The 18598-nt window shown below is 38.1% G+C and overlaps 2 protein-coding genes across 3 annotated transcripts; one reads left to right on the forward strand and one right to left on the reverse strand.

Moving 5' to 3' along the window:
• Positions 1–103: 103 nt before the first annotated feature.
• On the reverse strand, positions 104–7044 carry cldni (claudin i). Of its 2 annotated transcripts, none has more exons than XM_046036079.1 (3): positions 6997–7044; positions 2550–2682; positions 104–1318 (listed from the first exon to the last, which is right to left on the reverse strand). In XM_046036079.1, exons 2-3 carry the CDS (start codon positions 2679–2681, stop codon positions 821–823), a joined length of 630 nt encoding a protein of 209 aa, XP_045892035.1. In that variant the 5' UTR covers position 2682; positions 6997–7044; the 3' UTR covers positions 104–820. The 2 variants fall into 2 exon arrangements, with proteins under 2 accessions (XP_045892035.1, XP_045892026.1); XM_046036070.1 differs by lacking the exon at positions 6997–7044 and adding an exon at positions 4177–4266.
• On the forward strand, positions 6133–17313 carry ppp1caa (protein phosphatase 1, catalytic subunit, alpha isozyme a). Its single transcript, XM_046036057.1, has 8 exons — positions 6133–6294; positions 6576–6690; positions 11852–11983; positions 12269–12499; positions 12600–12704; positions 12789–13012; positions 13473–13607; positions 14001–17313. The coding sequence occupies exons 2-8, from the start codon at positions 6636–6638 to the stop codon at positions 14115–14117; spliced, it is 999 nt and encodes a 332-aa protein (XP_045892013.1). The 5' UTR covers positions 6133–6294; positions 6576–6635; the 3' UTR covers positions 14118–17313.
• The last annotated feature ends 1285 nt before the right edge of the window (positions 17314–18598 follow it).

Here is an 18598-nt window from a genome sequence, read left to right on the forward strand (position 1 = left end):
AACACATGGTTGAATTACACCAAATTTTATTCATTCATACTCATCATCATACAAAATTAGCAATAACAAATATTATATAAAATGTGTGTAAGGTCATGGAAAACATATCATCAGAGAAACACGGGCACACAGATGCTCCCTGAGGCCTACTGAGGTGCCTTTGGTTAAAGACTATTTTGAGTAGCTTTTTGTGACTGGATAATAGAAACAGATTTTCTTTTAAAAAGATTGAAAAGAAACAATGATCCAAACTATGTAAAATATGAGACACTAGTGCATCTAAAAAGACTGAAGGGCTCTTTTATGGAGAGCTTAGATTATCAGATCATTTTTCTTCTCACAAATACAGTTTACATATTTTTATGATATTTCATTTTATTTTACACTTTTAAAGTCACATCTGAAGTCAAATTTTAAGAAAAATAAGTTGAATGCAACAGGATATTGTAGTTTATACTGTATATTTCAAAGCAATAAGCTAAATAAAACCTTTGTAATTCTAAAATCACAAAATGTTGGGTCTGATCTATAATTTACAGCCTGTATACCATTTGCTTTCCATATACTTTCATATAGCATATGCATAACCCAGTACCTAATAGCAAAACAGCTTAAACATTTAAGACATCACCAGCATACTTATGAATGTAAAAGTAAAACTTGGGGACAGTTATTATCAGCTTTCGGTATTTACAGAGACCTTTTCTGTTTTTTTCCAAAACAACCCGTAATGTCATCTATCTTGTTGCTCCCCACTCTTTCACCAACTAAATCACCCTCCCCTCCTTTCTCTCAGCCACCAGTCCCCCTCATAAAGCCACTACACGTAGTTTTTAGCAGGGGCGGAGGCACTGTTGCTGTAGTACTTGGCGGTTCCACCGGAGCTGCCAGATTTTGGCCTGCTGAAGCAGCAGAGCAGACCGCCAGCCAGAAGGAGCAGCACGCCGGCCCCCCAACCCACAAAGATACATGCTCCCAGCTCCTGCTTCTGGGGGTTCAGGGGGTTGTTGAAGGCTTGCACAACATTGTTAGCGGACCAGCTGACGGGGATGATCACCAAGAGGCCGGCCAGCAGCAGGCCTATCCCGGCCACTAGGCTGATCTTGGGCTTGGCTTCTTCATTCTCAATACAGGTGGTGAAGTCGGCCCCACAGAACAGGACGAGGACGCTGAGGCTGCTGAGCATGCAGCTGATGATGGTCATGGCACGGGCGGCCTGCAGGTCAGAGGCCAACACCAGCAGGGAGTCGTAGTTCTTGCACTGCTGCTGGCCGGTACTCTGCACCACACAGCTCATCCACAGACCATCCTGGGAGCTCTACTCACACACAGACAGCGACACAGGGGTTAAGTCATTTCAAATATCGTTCATGTCCAGTGGTACTTAACTTTATACTTCTACTCCACAACAAGGGAAATATATACCATAAATAAATACTTTTTCCTACAAAACATATGATGAGCTCATAAAAAAATTATATACTGTTATAGTTAAAGTTGGTAAACTTGGTTTTAAATCTTCTCTATTTCCTTAAAAGTTCATAACTAAAACAACATCGTCAAATGAGCCCCACCCCATAGAGAAGGAAATCTCTCATGTGCAGCGACTTATCGACAATAACAAGCTGTTCTAATTTTGGCAGAACATTTTTAGTCCATGTAGCTCACTCATAGTAAGAAGCTGATTAAGAAAATAGGTTTACAGGGCCTTTAAAGTACAGTATATGACAAAACCTAGCCTAACCTTCAAATAAGGTCCACCCAACTTCAACAGTAAAATACTACTAACACAATAATGGATCAGTAATGGTAATCTAATGGCATAATAGATAATAGGTGTGCAATCTGAATACTTTTATATTTTATACCTATTTTTTAAATGCTTTCAGTGTTAATAGTCTTCTTTTATTAAGTCTTAATAATGTAATAATAATAAATTCAGTGTGGTTACTCTTATGTGACTTGAATCCATAAAGAAATATCTTAAACATATTGTAGTTAATTGAGGTAAAAAGAAAAAACAAGTGGCTAAACTGTTCACCCTAAAGTTAATGACAATTATAAAGGATTATAGGCCAAATCTGTAAAATGATGATGCAATGACTTAAATGTATATTTGCATATATTATATAATGATGAAAAATATACATTTTGTATGTTGGTTACCAATGGAAATGATCAGTAGGTCTGTTTTTACAGACCTAGTATTTACAAACATTACTAATATGAGCAATTCTCTAACAGTATCAGAAATCAGATTTAGTTGTTGTGTAGTTTTAGTTCCTGTATTTAAAGACCTGTCAGTCAGTTTGGGAGTGATGGTAGGTTTCAATCCTGTGTTTAATATTTTAACTATGGGTTTAAATATACTGTACTTTCAGGAAAGTATAATGTGTAGTTAAGACCGATTCCAGATACATGCTATCAGTGTGGCAGAAGAGTACACTGTACGTTAGACATTAAATGTTGGTTTTATTTCCCTGCCATACTTACACACTTTCTTTCTATTCATTACCTTTCATAATAAAAGAGTTTAGGTGTTTCATTACCTGTGCTGTCACAATGTTGGATCCTACGAAGGAGGACACTTTCCAGTTTGGGACAGCGCAGCATATGATGGTCCCGATCAGGCCGAAGACCCCAAGGGCCACACAAACAATCTGAACTCCAACAGATCCCATTCTGGAAAAGAAGGAGAGGAAAATCACAAAGATTAATTGCATCCCCAGCCATCTGAGGAGGGGAGGTACTTTTAATTCTTAGTACTGCTCTTTGTTTGAGTAAAACTCTTTTGGTTCCCCGCCTTTGGTTTCAGAGGAGGGCTTGTTGAATCTCTTCCCTGATCTAAGGTTTATCTGTTGCTGCTGCGGTGTTACTGTTGATCTCTAGGGTTTTCTTTGTGATCACGTATCTGAACACACACTTGTCTGTTCCCTCTGACAGGCCTTCACAGGAATATGTTGCTCAGGGCTATGTTATAGAACAAATTCATGTCCTGACAGGCCCCAGATGGATCTCCGGCTAGGACGGCCTGAACCACTCCCTGAACCACTCCCTCACATCTTACTTCGAAAATCTTCCTTACTTTTTTTATTTTATGGTCACTGTATAATTCAATTTCATACAGCCAAAATTGTGCTGTATAATTTGAGTAAAAAAGTTTCAGGAAAATGGACCCACACCTGGCAGATTAACTATGAAGAGCAATGCAAAAAGCGATGCGGTTTAAGAAAATACTTTTGATCTTGAGTCAGGGGATATTTAATTAATTATATATAGTAAATTAAATGTTTGGCCGATTACCGTTGCCATTAAATAAATTGTATATTTTGATTAAGAAAAAATGTCAACAAAATGTCAGAAAATTTGACTTAAATACAGGTGCTTGGAAAAAACCTATATACCTATGTTCTATTCATATCTTTATTTTTTATACAGTATATTTGTTACAGATATGTGAATAATCCTCTTTTCATTCGAGGAAGCCCTTCTCTTTGTTCTTCATCTATATAGACAATACAAATTATCTTCACTATCTGAAAACACACAATTTCTTGTAACTTTAAGTTAGAAATGTCTCAAATAATACCCACCGATGACCATTAAACCTAATTCCCTACACCAAAATCTAGTGACAGAACAAAGGAGAGCCAATAACCCAACCCAGTCATGGTTGGACACTGTAACTTGAGCTGGAATTAGACCAGGACAAAAATATCTTACGCAAATGTGACTCGCCCCAGATCACAAGTCTCAAAACAGACTGAACACTGAAAACTAATGTGATGTGGGTCACTGGATTTAAAACCAGATGTTATTATTCCTGTTAATTTTTCCTGTTTTTTTGCAAATTACAATTTTTTAAAAATTGTTATCAAACGTCTCTTAAAACAGAGCTCACACACACACACACACACACACACACAGAAAAAAACAATTTCTGGAAAATCATAAATATGCTGCTGAGCCTTTCATACCTTTTTTCCCCCTCCATTTGCTCTCTCACATCTGTTCATTTGCACTTTGTGATTTTTGGTGGTGCCCATAAAAAGGTATTCAACTAATCCTCAGCCAAACCTTTCATCCTCTGTCATTTTAAGCTTTTGCAGAATGATGTCTCTTTTCAAAGCATAGGCTGTCCATCTGAATAAAAAGTGTGTAAAAAAAGATGCCTACCCTGTATTCTCTGTCCTCGAAACTTTATGTGAAATTTAAGTCTGTGTTTCTTGAGGTTCTTCCTTTCTTCCTGTGTGTTGGTTTGCAGATGCTGTTTTTGGATGCTCAGGTATTGTGCAGAGGCTGTGTGATAAGATGGGGTATTTGTAGGGGAATGTGAGGTATAGGGTGGGGCTGAAGTAAACAAGAGGGAACCAGACTGGACTTGTCCTATACGTATATTTCCCTCTCTTTTTGACCTGTTGTGGAGCCCACACCTCTGTGGAGAAATCTCAGTTTCCATGGGAAAAAAGTATGATAAGAACAATATCCAGCCTCAGATGTTTTTGTGATTGCTGTGATGATTCAGATTCTCAGAGTGAATACTTTTCCATCTGGAACACTGCCAATTGTTCTCTCTATGTTAATAATCTAAAGAAATAAACACCACCAAGGCTATCATACCTGAACATCCTAGCTCAACCCCCATAAACCTACCTCTGTCGAAACTGTGATGACGAATGCATGGAGACTGATTTAGGAAACCGAGACAGAGTGGGGTTAGGATTTTGCGTAAGTTTTGTGGATAACTGGGAGGAAATAAAATAAGTTGAAAAGGAATGTTGTGAAACCAAATATGTGTACCTGCCATAAACATAATTAGAAACAGGCACAGTTTGCATAATATACAGAATTTTTTTTATTGTGGATTGGATTTGGATTCAGTGATGGTACACAGAGCTCACATTTTACATGGACATTAACTGTATTTTAACAGATGCTGTACATTAACTGTATAAGAATAATGTCATATTCCCAGCAATATTGAGAAGCTTTTCTGCTTCTATTTAGACTTCTTCTAGCACTTTTTTAAAACTTAAGTCAAAGTAACAATGTCACACACTAAACTACAGTAACAGTACCCAAGTGCTTTTAGCTAAATTAAACATTAACATTAAAAGTATGCCATTAAAAGTAAAAGTACAGATACAGACATATGCCCCCTCTGAGTTTTATACCATAGGCTACTATTAGTGTTGATAATTACTGCTATAGTTGGTTGAGGTTGAGATATTTTTTCTAACTTTTTCATATGCTGTTTTATATCTAATCTATTAAAAGAAGCTTCATATTTCACAAGCTCATCATATCTTTTGTATGGAAAATCTTAATCTGTACAAGTATTTATTACCATAACTAAAGCTGTCAACAATGTGTTAGGGTAGAATGTATAGGCTACAGGATAACATTTCCCGTTATCAAATAGCATGAAAATATCATATTTCTAAATACTCAAATAAAGTACAAGTAGTACATATTAATTAAGTAGAGTATTTTAACAAGTGTATCTGTTACATTACATCACAATAAGTGTCAATGTAAACTGAGGTACCAGTCTAAATCTTTCTGATCTATTTTTACATGGTCAAAACAGCTGGACAGTCAGGAAACTTAAATGCTATTAAAACAAATATAAGATTGGTCATTGCTTTCTAGTATTCTATAATATTTGTTTTAAGTCCTAGCAGACAGAATTACATTTAAAAGGGTTCCTTTTAATTAAACATCAATTCCACAGACGCTTTGGTAGGGTCTATCAACACAAACTCAAATGACACAGTTCAAACTCACAGCACTTTATTTTAGTCAAGATCCAAAAGTTTTTAGTGATACCAGCTATGTCGTGGAGGAAATGTACAAGCCCATTTTGTTTCTCTCTAAAACTGAAAACTATGATCTTCCCTTGGTATTGTTAGGTTTCAATTCCATTTCTAAACACTTGGTGGCGCACTTTGAGTTTCAATTTAAATCTCCATGAGCATTGTAGCCGTTGTAAATGGCTGGGGGAGGGCCTTAAGTGTCAGACGGACCCAGCATGCGACCAATCAAATACAACAATTCGAGTTCTAAATTCCTGGATTGACCAATCATCTTCTGAGAAACGTGTGAAGAACTGTGTTTGATTCAACCTCCTACGTTACCGTAGACATTTCGGTGGAAACGGCCCTCTTTTAAAGTTCCTGGGGGAAGAGGGAAGGGACCCGGACAAGTCAGAGAAAAGGGGCCACGATTCAGCAAAGAGGATCAATTTTAAGGCATTTTTCATCCCAGGACGACTGCCGTTAGACCGAAGACAGGGTTCGGGGAGATTTTATCTGTTAATAAGTTATGTTACTTAGCTAACGTTAGCTAACTAGCCGTTCAGTGTTCAGTGCTGCTGCTAGTTTAGCCTACGTTACTTGGCTAACGTTAGTAGTAGCTACATAGCTCAGCTAGCTTGGTTAGCTCAAGCTCGCATAAGATCATTCATCGTTCCAGTCTGCTAGCAATGCTCAGTCGTTAGCTAACCGATGTTAAAACGTATATTGTGAGTAACTGTTGGTTTCCGTCTCTGTTCCTTTCTGTTCTTGAAATCTAAGGTGCAACCAACGCGGAAAACCAAGGTCTTGACTGCTCGAGAACGTCAGAAAATAAAGAAAATGGCGGAGCCAGACAAATTAAACATCGACTCTATAATTCAGCGTCTCCTGGAAGGTGAGAAAGACCAAACCCATTCAGAAACGTACTTAATTTACGTTATGGGAGTATCTTGATGCTAATGAAACGTGTATTGTGTATATACCAGATAAGTCAGCTAAAGGAAAAGGTGAGTTAGTCACGTTATCTTCTTCTAGTAGCCTACTTAAGATTGATGTGCTCGCCGGCTCTGTGACTGGATTTGGATGCACGGGTGTAGCCAAATAAACCTAACGTTACATATTCTTCAGCTTACGTTTTTTGATAGATTTTTTTTATTATTATTATAGTCATCGATATGTGTTTTCATTTGAGATAACTTACAATGTTATAGCGTTGTCTGCAGATCAAGGGGAAGTGGGTGAAATAGCACAGAAATGGGGGAACATCACACACAGTGTAGACAAATTACACCTTATACGTCACTGCCTTGGTTTTTGCATTTGCTTTACCCATGGAGGAGGTGATGCTGATCTGAGATTTCTTACTTCTTTCAGAATATGAGAAATGCCCAGTCTGAATAGTCAGAGGAATTGAGAAGGGCTATGTGTAACATGACTGCGAAGGATTAGTACTTTGACTCGTACATGTATACATTCATTGACACTGTAGGAAGTCTTGTGGTCATTGTTTTTCCGACCTCATTTGTTACTGCTTGCCATCAGAGCTTTTCAGTTACAACGTGGGCTGCCCTTGTTATGCTTACTGTTTTGCAGTTTAGACTCAGATTACAATTTGCAGACACAACCCTGGCCAGAGTGGCTTGTTTAATGAGGTGTACAAACAAAGATGCTTTGATTGGCACACGCTCACTGTAATACTGTGTGAAACTGCTGGTTGGCCATCTCTGCTACTTAACTGCCGTTTTTAAGGCAAGATAAAAACGGCTTACTACATTTCTTTTCCTACTCAGCAGTGTTTGGTGTATCTTATGTGTTCCCCATGAAAAATAACATTTATGGTTCCAAAAGTCATTTTTATGTTGTAACTGTAAAACATGGTGTGCGTAAATTTTTTGTTTTGCAAATAAGAAACTTGATGTTCTGTAGTCGGATAAGCTGTTGTAGCTCTACAAATGTGACATGAACAATTCCTAAGTAGTAGGTTTTACATGTCTGAAAACAGATTTGTTATGGTTGGAGGTATACGTGTGTATGTGTGTGAGGGGGAAAACACGGCTGTTTTATCTTCAATCCACATGATGAATGTAGATCCCTAAGGACATCAAGCATAAATCCCTTCACACCTAATTGTACAGTTCATCTAAAGAACACAAGAAATAAGGTTGTGACCTCTGTAGTTGGCCTTGGGAGGGAAGTGTGCTGGATGTGGAACTTGTGCCTTCTTCTTTGTGTGACTATTTCGCAGGAGCATCATCACATGTTGAGGGGGTTTGTAGCCTCTACAAGTTGATGATTTCATAAAAATTGCCTTTAGTCACAGTATCAGAAGGTGTTTTGGCCTGTAAATGAAAAACATTGGGTACAGAGAAATTTTTCCCCTGTGTTTATTTACTTTCTTAAATACAGGCCTGCATGATCTGCCTAAACCGAGCTGATGGAGGTGATAGGGATTATTCACAAATATGCACGTGCACTCATGGTGCCTCCTGGGAGTTTGACGTGACTGCTGGAGTGTTTTGTACATGGAGTGTTATACTTGGGCTGTGATAAGGTTGTCTGCCAAATGCAGGAGAAGACAAACAAGCCTGACAGTGGCAGTATTTATATCCTCTTATGTAACTCACTTGACCTTTTTATTGTTAGCATTTGTGGTTTTATTGCTCATAGTAACCACTCTCCAGTTAATATTACTATGTATTAACCTACTTTGTTCAAGACAATAGTAGACTCATCAATACTTGCTCTACCACAGGTCAGAAGATTGATAAATTATATCCCACATCAGCTCAGTCTCCTATGGAAACTCTCCTGCTGGCTGGCTGTGTTTTGAGACCAAACCAATTAAATGTGTTTGGATAATTAGCGGTCTCAATTGGATTACATTTGTAGATCTAGAGCTAAGTGAACTCTGGGAGTGTATGTTGCTAATGCCATTGTCTGGAGAGCATAACATCACATAAACTCAGCAAGAACACCAAGCACTGAGTCAGGAGTGTTGGACCAATCCAACTGTTGATTCCAGCACTCCGGCACCGCAACAGCTTTTCTGTTGTACTGGTCAAGCTCTTTGTTTTCTGCCCCCTGATCAGTCTAGTGGAAAAGTTTTTGTCTGTACCCCTCATGATAAGCTCTCTGTTGTCCACTGGCTATGTGGCTAACTTTGGAGTAAGCTCTGTCAGAGCTTAACCTTCTATAATCCAGGTTTAAAGTGACTGCACTTTAGTTCACTGCAGTATTTATACCTACTTTTAATTGTTTAGGACGTTGCTTTTAGTTGCCGCTTCAGCGTAGTGCCATTAATTTACATCCATTTGTTTATTTCTACTCTCACCCTCCCTATCAAAGTGTTTTGTAAGCACTATTAAAAGTGGATTTGTTTTACTGAGAGATGGTCTGTAATTAAGTGCCAGGTGCTCTGCATGTAACAACAATTCACAACAAGTAAAGGGTAACCTTCCTCAGGTTATGGTGCATCGCTTGGGCAAAAACTTGATCTGTGCCTCTGTTGCCGTATGTATGTATGCATGCAAATGTTAGTTTGACAGTTATTAGCAATTGCTTCTGTTGCAGTCAATCTGTGACACAATTTATCAAAAGTTGCCAAATAAGAGTTAACCTGCAGCGATTTGCAATGTTTTGATTTCCAAATTGTTTATATTTAATTTAATCCTCTTGTCTCTATGATGTAGTTTCATTAATTGTATAATAATTATAATAAATTCAATCATGATTTTAGAGACCACATGTTAATTTGATCTCTTGTGACATCAGTGTTTTGTGTTTAAGTACTTGCCCTGGTACATGAAATCAAGAGCTCTGTGTCACAAATGTTTCTTTTGTGCACGCTGTGATTTATGGCTCTCTGCTACACAATTGTCATTGCAGACAAAAGCATTTTCACCACAACGGCAAACTGCAAGTGTAATGAAACAGAATGGTGTACTTGGAGATTGAGTCCTTATTTGTTTGAATGCTACTCCGGTGCATTAGTATCGTCATTTTATTTAAACTTTGATTTGTGAGATAAAATTTATGTCTTGTGAAGGAAATAGAGTACATTTTAAACCAGTTTTTGTTCATTTGCTTTGAGTTTTGCCTGTAGCAGGAAGTACAATTACAGACCCAATGTTGTAAAACAAATCTACATTGTAAACAGCTGTAGTGCTTGTTCTTATTTGCCTTTAATCTGTGTCACTTTGATTGTTTGGCATTTTACAGATTAAGTCATTCGCCTGTTATTTGTCTGTTAAGCTGTGAACACCTGACAACTGTTAAATCAATTCCATAAACACACTGAAGAGAGATTAGTTCACACCCAGCTTGAAAATAATTGTCAGACAGTTGGATGGAAATTAGATTCCTCATTAGTAGCCTTGCATAGTTTGTGTTGGGATCTACTTTGGCATCAAGCAGTACGTGTAGGAATGGGGGTGTGATTGATTCTGTCTGTGATACAAACAAACCACATTCCACATTCCTTACTCCATCAGAGGCAGTCTTGTTACAGTACACACACACACACAGTCGCTGACATATAGTCTCATGGCGTCACGTCCACACCCTACAGTTGGCATGTCAATATTATGTAAATATTTTGATCTGATTTATAAGCAGTGGTAGTGGCAGTAGTTGATGTAAATCTTTTCAGAACTTGTATGAGACTACCAACTCCTGCTTTCTCTAGCATTAGAGCCACAAAGACGTGTTTCCATTTTAAGACAAATAATCTGTCGGGGAAATAAATTGTGTTCACATTCAAGTAGGGCTGGGCCATATAGCCAAAAATGTTATCACGATAAAAACATTTATTATAATTCAAAATTGATAAATGTCAAATAATTATTAAGTTTAAAGGCAGATTTTTGCTCTTGAGTGAAACCAGATGGTAAACTGCGGTTTAAAACTGTTCTGAGCGAGACAAATGCATGATGCCAAAGAGTAGATCACTTCACACATCTGAGGTAGAACATTCAGAACAATTATGATAATCTTTTTTCAGTCCTTTTTCCTCAACAAAATAAATAAATCTTAATTAATTAAAACATTTCAAACAAACATTTACTGACAATATATTTAACATTTGTAATATTGTTATTGAGGAAAATTATATTGCCATAATTATCATTGTTTTATTGCCCAGACCTATGTTCAAGTCTCTTGATTTGTTTTTGGCTTCATTCAGCGTGAGGTTGGTATGTGTTTAAAAAAAAAAAAAAAAAAAAAAAAAAAAAACATGACAAGAAGAGACATGACAAACCTGCTGAATTCTCGAGACGGCATCAGTGAAAGTAGCTGGATGACTGGAACAGAGTGTTACTTTAATTATCACATGATAAATACAGTTCTTGCATCTGTTGATATAGTTTCATCTTACAACCTGTTTCTTGGCCTTTTTTTCTTTTTTATTTGAAACATTGTTATTAAAGTCGATGCTGTGCCATTCTTAATTTCTTAACAGTGCGCCCTAAGAGTCCTAATTAGGTGTTTGCAGTGTCTTTGCAGCTACATCATCTAGAATGGGAAAGTGGGTTTTATGTCTTTCTCATATATTGGGTTTGAACTGCTACCTAAGCAGAAAGACTTGCTTCTGAGGCTGACGGTGTCAGGCTTGTTTCCACTGATCAGGTTCTCTCAAAAGTGTACATACTGCACAGGCTCATCTTGTTGGGTTGGGGTTTGATAAACACTGTATTTTGTTATAGTAACTTCTAATTTCTAAACTTTAGAGTAATAGAATATAAGAATAGAAGATACCTTTTTATTGTCACATACTTGTTGTGAAATTCATTCTCTGCGTTTAAACCAATCCCTCAAGGGACGTCTAAGTGATGTATACCTGCTAAAAACTGGACTGCTAACAGAATTTGCCGGCATTTGGCTGGTGGGAGGTGTTAACTTCCCAGTCTGGTAGACTGGTTTAATATCAAGAGGATCACGTTTCATTGCTGTGCCTTATGTCCTCCTCCATTCAGTCTTTCGTACAGCTAATAGATTTTTGTTTGTAGGGTTATTGTATCTCCCAGCAAATGTCTACCCCCTTATCTCCCTTTTTTCAGTAAAGGGCTCTCGGCCAGGGAAGAACGTCCAGCTGACAGAGGGTGAGATACGTGGCCTTTGCCTAAAATCCCGTGAAATCTTCCTGAGCCAGCCAATCCTGCTTGAATTAGAAGCTCCCCTCAAAATCTGTGGTAAGTGGGTTTTTTTTATTTTATTTTTTTATATATATTTTTATATAGCTTCAATAATTCACCAAGACCAAGTGTGAAATATAAAGTCTAAGAGGTTACACTGTAGACTGGCTCTGATGCAAGAGAAGATAATTTCCTGAGGTTTTGTTCATGATTTACTAGACAGTTGTCTGAAATTGTCGGTTGTATCACTTGATAAGTGCTGACTCTGTATGCAAATGCACCTACACCTAGTAGGAGTGTAGGTATGGTGTTTTAATTACCCCTCTCTGCTGCTCTCTGCAGGTGATGTACATGGTCAATACTATGATCTGCTCCGGCTGTTTGAATATGGAGGCTTCCCCCCAGAAAGCAACTACCTGTTCCTGGGTGACTACGTAGACAGAGGAAAGCAGTCATTGGAGACTATCTGCCTGCTTCTAGCCTACAAGATCAAATATCCAGAGAACTTTTTCCTGCTGCGTGGAAACCATGAGTGCGCTTCTATTAATCGAATCTATGGCTTTTATGATGAGTGTAAGTGCAGAGTATATTTGTAAACACGAAGAATGTCAAATCTAGTTTGACTGCTTTTTTGTGTTTTGCTAAATTCTCATCTCTCCTCTTTTGTGGGTAGGTAAGCGACGGTATAACATTAAGCTGTGGAAGACCTTCACAGACTGCTTCAACTGTTTACCTGTGGCTGCCATTGTAGATGAGAAAATATTCTGCTGTCATGGAGGTAGGCCTTGTTAAAATAAGATGTTACAGGATGCGCATTAGATTATAAGAATCAGACTAACATGGATGTATGATCTTTCTCCAGGCCTCTCTCCTGATCTTCAGTCAATGGAGCAGATCCGCAGAGTAATGCGACCCACAGACGTGCCTGACCAGGGTTTGTTGTGTGACCTGCTGTGGGCTGATCCAGACAAAGACGTGCTGGGCTGGGGTGAAAACGACCGTGGTGTCTCCTTCACATTCGGGGCAGATGTGGTGGCCAAATTTTTGCACAAACACGACATGGACCTGATATGCAGGGCGCATCAGGTAATGTCTAGCCAGGAGGTCTGGTGTTCCTACTAACTGAAGCTGTGGGACTTCCATTTGTCCTCTCTCTAATTTATGATATGGAATAGTGGTGTACCACTATTAAGGAATGTATTGCAGTTCAACATATTTAAGCGCTACCAAAAGGGATATTTTAAAATATTCACTATAAATAAACAAGAAAGGCACTTGATTACATTAAAAATGCTAATATGTAATGTACATTACAATCATCCATGTCAATAAGTAGTAGTGACATCTAGTGGTAATCAAGATCCATGACTCCTGTTTCGGCAGGACAAGGTGTAAATAACAATAATAATAATAAAAAAACACTGTTGCTTCACTCAATGAACTAAAACAGTACCAACAAAGCGAGTCACCAGCTGACCAGTTATTGGTTATTTTCTCGCTTTAGTTTTATTGTATGGGGTATTAATGGTCTCATTTCTGTCCTGAGGTGGTAGAAGATGGTTATGAGTTTTTCGCAAAGAGGCAGCTCGTGACCCTGTTCTCGGCTCCCAACTACTGTGGAGAGTTTGACAACGCCGGTGCCATGATGAGTGTGGATGAGACACTCATGTGCTCCTTCCAGGTACTTTTCATTTTGAAACATATTTGTATGCTGCTTGTATTTTGTCTACCAGTATCAAACCACAATAATACAGTATGCATTGCTGTAGGTGGGGTAAGTGATTCTAATCCAGTACATGTGTTTTAGTCAAATTCAGTGAAAATCTCACCGCAGCAACTGTAGCAAAAGTCTTCTAACCCACAACCTAGCTAACGTTAGTTACATTGGATTTCTCCAGAATCACATACCACACCTTTTTCAATGAATTCTAGTGAATAGCTTAGCATGTATATTTCTGTTTTTTATCTTTCAAACGTTATTGAGTTTACCTATACTGTCAAATTTAAATACTAAATGCCAGATAAATTTCTGTCAGTCATTACAGGGCTCATTGTGTGTGTCTGTCTTTTACAGATTCTGAAGCCAGCAGATAAGAAATTGTATCCTTATGGCGGAGGGGGAGGAATGGGATCTGGGAGACCGGTCACCCCACCACGAAATACAGCCAAGGCCGCCAAGGCCAAGAAATAACACCCGCTGGGTCCCCCTCCCACAATCTGTCACCTCCCCTGTCGGTCCAACGCTCCTTTATTTTTTATTTTTTTTCCCCCCTCTACCTCCTAAACTTGTTTCTCCCTCATCACCAAATGGCAACAAAGCAGACAAGTGTCCAGGGTTCAATCATGTTTTTTTTTTCTCTAAAATATTTTAACTGTTGATTTGGCTGTTTGCGTGCAATTTTTTTTGTGTGTGTGTTTTTAAAAAAACAAAGTGAGAATGATGTAGATAAAATTGCTGTATTCTGTATGTATGTGTTTTTTCCTCCTGTGCCCTCGGATCTGTTTTCCTGTCATTTTGTAGGGATGGGTTCTTGCTCATCTGTGATGTAATTTCAAACCTGGGTGCAGGGGGGAAGAAGGGAAGTGGGAGAGAAAAAGAGGAGCCATAGCTGTTTATGTTAAGGCCCTGCACTGTTTAATGCTAAACACAAGCTTTTGTACATCCTGTTTCAGAGGTCTGTGTATGTCTATGTGATGGGTGGGTGGGGAGGGAGGGACGGGGGGCATGGTCAAACAGTAACGGCACATACCACGCACACAGGGTGCACAGTTGGATATATGTACAGGTGAATCCTTGAATGAAATGGATTCCCAATGATAACATTTTTTTTTTTTTTTTTTTTTTTTCTCTTCCATTTTTTTGAAAACCAATGATTTGAGAATGCGGTCATGGATGTGAAATAGTTATGCTTCATTTTCTCTTTTTCTTTTTTGTAGATACATGAAACCAACTTGGTTTGATTTTCTTTCCTGTTTTTGTTTTTAGTTCACTGAAAGTTAAAGACGAATAAAAATAACCATGTATTTGAATTATGCCATCATGCTGACCACTTTGTGTTTGCCATTGCTTTTTCATGTTTGTCTGCAACCTTTGCCATATATAGTTGCTGCGCTTGAGTGTGGTATGTTGATTTTGACATTACAGCAGCATGAAGAGAGATATCTTATGAGATGTGGAAGCTGAATAGTGTAATTTTGGCCCAGCTTTCACTTAGTTTAAACAAAGGGGCATTTCATGTGCTGCTTCAACGTGATTTGTTTTGTTTAGGGTTTTTGTTAAAGGGAGATTTGTGGACCGCAGTAAGGGACAGCTCAAAGCTAGTTTCAGAACCAGACGTTGCCTGTTTTATCACAAAATGATTAGGAATCTCTTCAATGCAAAATGTTTATTTTTTTCCTAATGATTAAGACCAAGTGGTTAATGAAGTTCAGGAACAGGATGTAAATGGCTCTGCTACCGAGCTTCTGTTGCTCAATGCCTCACAACACTCAATCCTCACAAAGTACAATATCACCATGTGCAATTGTTGTGTTCCACAAGTGGATACCACTATTTATCTGGCTTTTTATTTCTATTGAACTAACACAATACATTCAAGGCGCCCACTGAGGAGAAAGTGGCTTGAAGGTTTTCCACATTTTGCTTTGATCAAAGGCAGAAACTATCAAAGGAGGAGGGGCTGTTTAATTGCTTCTCTGACCTTTCCAGGTCTAGTCAAGACCACTTCAGTTGAGTCCATCATAGAAATAAAGAGTGGGTTATTTTAAATCTAAACACATGAGGGTTGCATGCAAGCGAAAACTAGGAACATGAGAACTAAAGACAGTGTTTGGATAAAACTAAGTCATAGATCAAATTTCTGACATAGTTGCAGGCGATTCTTTGAACTTAATGGGGACTTTAAGCACACAATTATTGTTTTACTGTAAGACAAAATATAATCAAGATAATCTGAATGAATCTAAAAGGGTTCAGGCAATCAAAAAGACACTGCTTGTTTATACATCCTTTACAAACCAAACTATCTTGATAACCAGTTAATGTCACAAATGTGCTGTTGTGCATTATGTTTTGGCATACAGGGTGTTCCCAGTGAAAGCAGTCAACAGTTCAGCACAAGCTGTTGCAACTGGGGAAAAACATTTCTACAGTATTTCAGGGTATCTCACTGCCCTTTTCTAATAACCCAAACCCCCCAGTTACCTAATTGGCCTGTCTGGTTTTATTTGTCTGCTGTCTGTCTTCATTCTTCAGCCCTCTGTACCAAGTATGAACAAATGTGACCGCAGCTCTCCAGATTGCAAAGCCAGTAAATATTGGTCAAGATTAGTGTAGTGCATACGCACATGTTCAAGCAGAGGGTGGGGAAGCTGGAATTCAGCTGTCATCCTGGCCCACCTTTTTCCCTCCACTTTCTCAGCAAGAGGTTTTCAACTCTGTACCTCAGAAAATAAATGTTTTTTAAGAAATCAAAGCAATGTAAGTAAGCTTTATTCAGAATCCTGCTTGCTTTCTAACAATTTGCTCAGTGCAACTCATCTGCAGCAGATATTGTGTCAGAGAGGGCAAAAAGAAAATCATATTGGACCTCATTGTGTGTTCATGTCCAGTTAGATGAACTCAGGAAGTGAAATTTAAATCAAAATAAATGGTATGAGGAAATCATATTTATATTCATATATGTAGAAAAATACATCAATAAACGCCATTGTCACGGGATATTCACAAGTCAGATGACTAGCAGTTTCTGTTCACGTTTTAAGGTGGTTAAATTGAAATGAGTCGAGCCTGACTTTGGCATGCTGGTGAGTTCATGGGGGAACATGTACAGAAATGTATGATATTAAAGTCTGATAGGATAATAAAAAGTTAATACAAAGCGGTAGAGCTATGCTGTGGTGGGGACCTTCTCCAATGGAGAGAAATTGTGTCTTTAACAATGCTAAACAATTAAGTGGCTCATGTAAGAAATAAGAAAGTGCTGAAAAAATGATGGAACTTGTAGATTTCTGTCTTCTGAATAAATGGTCCAATAGAGGCCACTTTCATTACCATTTTCATAGCTGTACAAACCTCTGCTTATAACATTTTTTTTATTGTTTCTCTATATTAACTGTTATTACCTCTTAGGATCTGGTCTTTAATGGCTTTTATGTTCATATTGTTTTTACTGACAAATTTAACACTATACTGCAAGCTTATTGGTGTAGGATTTTTTAATCAATCAGGGATGTTTTGCACCATGCACTGTCGCTGGTTAGATATGAAATTATTAGATTGTTACAATTAAGAAACAGAAACAACAGAAATGAACAGTATATTTATTTGTTTTCAAATCAATCACAAATTGTCTCTGTTACAAGGTAGAAATAAAACATAGAATTTGTATATTTGTGTCTGTATTTCTTTCGGCATGAGTGAGAGCATGGATGGGTCTTTATCCCTGTGTGTTTACTTATTTATTAAATGTCACCTGCCTCAGATACCACACAGACACTTGGGTGGGTCTTAAAATATCTAAAAGAGTTCCTCTAAATTGAACCACAGTCTACTGCTTCAGACTGAGCCCACCCCAAACACAAAAAATCTATTTCATTCATGCAGGCCTTCTAAAAACAAAATTGTGAATCTACTCAATGGGTTACTGTAACAAAATAACGAATATGTTTAGAGTTTGAAAATTACCATAGAAATAGGATGAAAGAGATGTTGCTAAACATGCTATACAATACAGTGTCGCCTATTTAAAACCTACTGTAAGTATAAACAAGTTAAGTTAAAATAGAAAACAGAGACATATGAGTTAGGCTATAGGCCTATGTATAGCTTACTGAAAGAAAGCTAAGGAAATCACTAGTAGCAACAAATGCAATGAAAACATTTGGGAGCACTATTTTCTGATGTAACACCTGGTGAAAGGTAACTTGCCGTACCTGCAGCATTCACATCAGGAGTCTTGCCTGTGCTGGTCCTGTAGATTTATGACGGTGCAGCAAGTCCTTTACAGCGAAGTCACTGCCTGTCCTGTCAGCAGATTTATGAATCAGACTTGTGAATGAGTATTCAGTGTTAATGCAGTGTTTTAAAACGAACAAAAATAAAATAAAATAAGCAGACATTAGCTTGGGTGGTGGGCTATAGGCCTGTAGATCAGTTAAAAATACGTAACTCTATAATAGACAATTAATTTTGTGATTGTCCGGAGATCCTGAACAATGTTCGCCAGGGTGCAACCTCCTGCGCTAAGGCGGTGGAGGACAGACTCATTGTGGGCTATTGTGTAAAACTGAAACCATAATCTGTGATGGATAAATTCTTGCAGCCACATGAATTAGCTCAGCTGAGCCTTTGACAGAGCAACTCTTCAAGTCCTTGGCATTGTTGTCTATTAGAGCATATATGCCGTGACGCCCTTTAAAATATGCAGTAGCACTGCTGTAGATTCTTTTGCAGTTGGGCGTCTTGATTTCCAAGATATTTCAACCGTGAAAATATCAGCTGTTGGCAATATCCCATTTTGTAAACAAAATGTGGAAAGCAAAAAATGTAAACAACAACTCAGTCTCTTATTTTGAATCTCTTCTTATGTTTTTATTAAAGGTTTGCATGTATCTGCCAGTAGGCTACAACAGGCTTGTATTTTGAGCTATGATAACTTGAGAAACACATAC

The sequence above is a fragment of the Micropterus dolomieu genome, linkage group LG02 (assembly GCF_021292245.1).
Source record: "Micropterus dolomieu isolate WLL.071019.BEF.003 ecotype Adirondacks linkage group LG02, ASM2129224v1, whole genome shotgun sequence".
In the NCBI taxonomy this organism is placed as follows: domain Eukaryota; kingdom Metazoa; phylum Chordata; class Actinopteri; order Centrarchiformes; family Centrarchidae; genus Micropterus; species Micropterus dolomieu.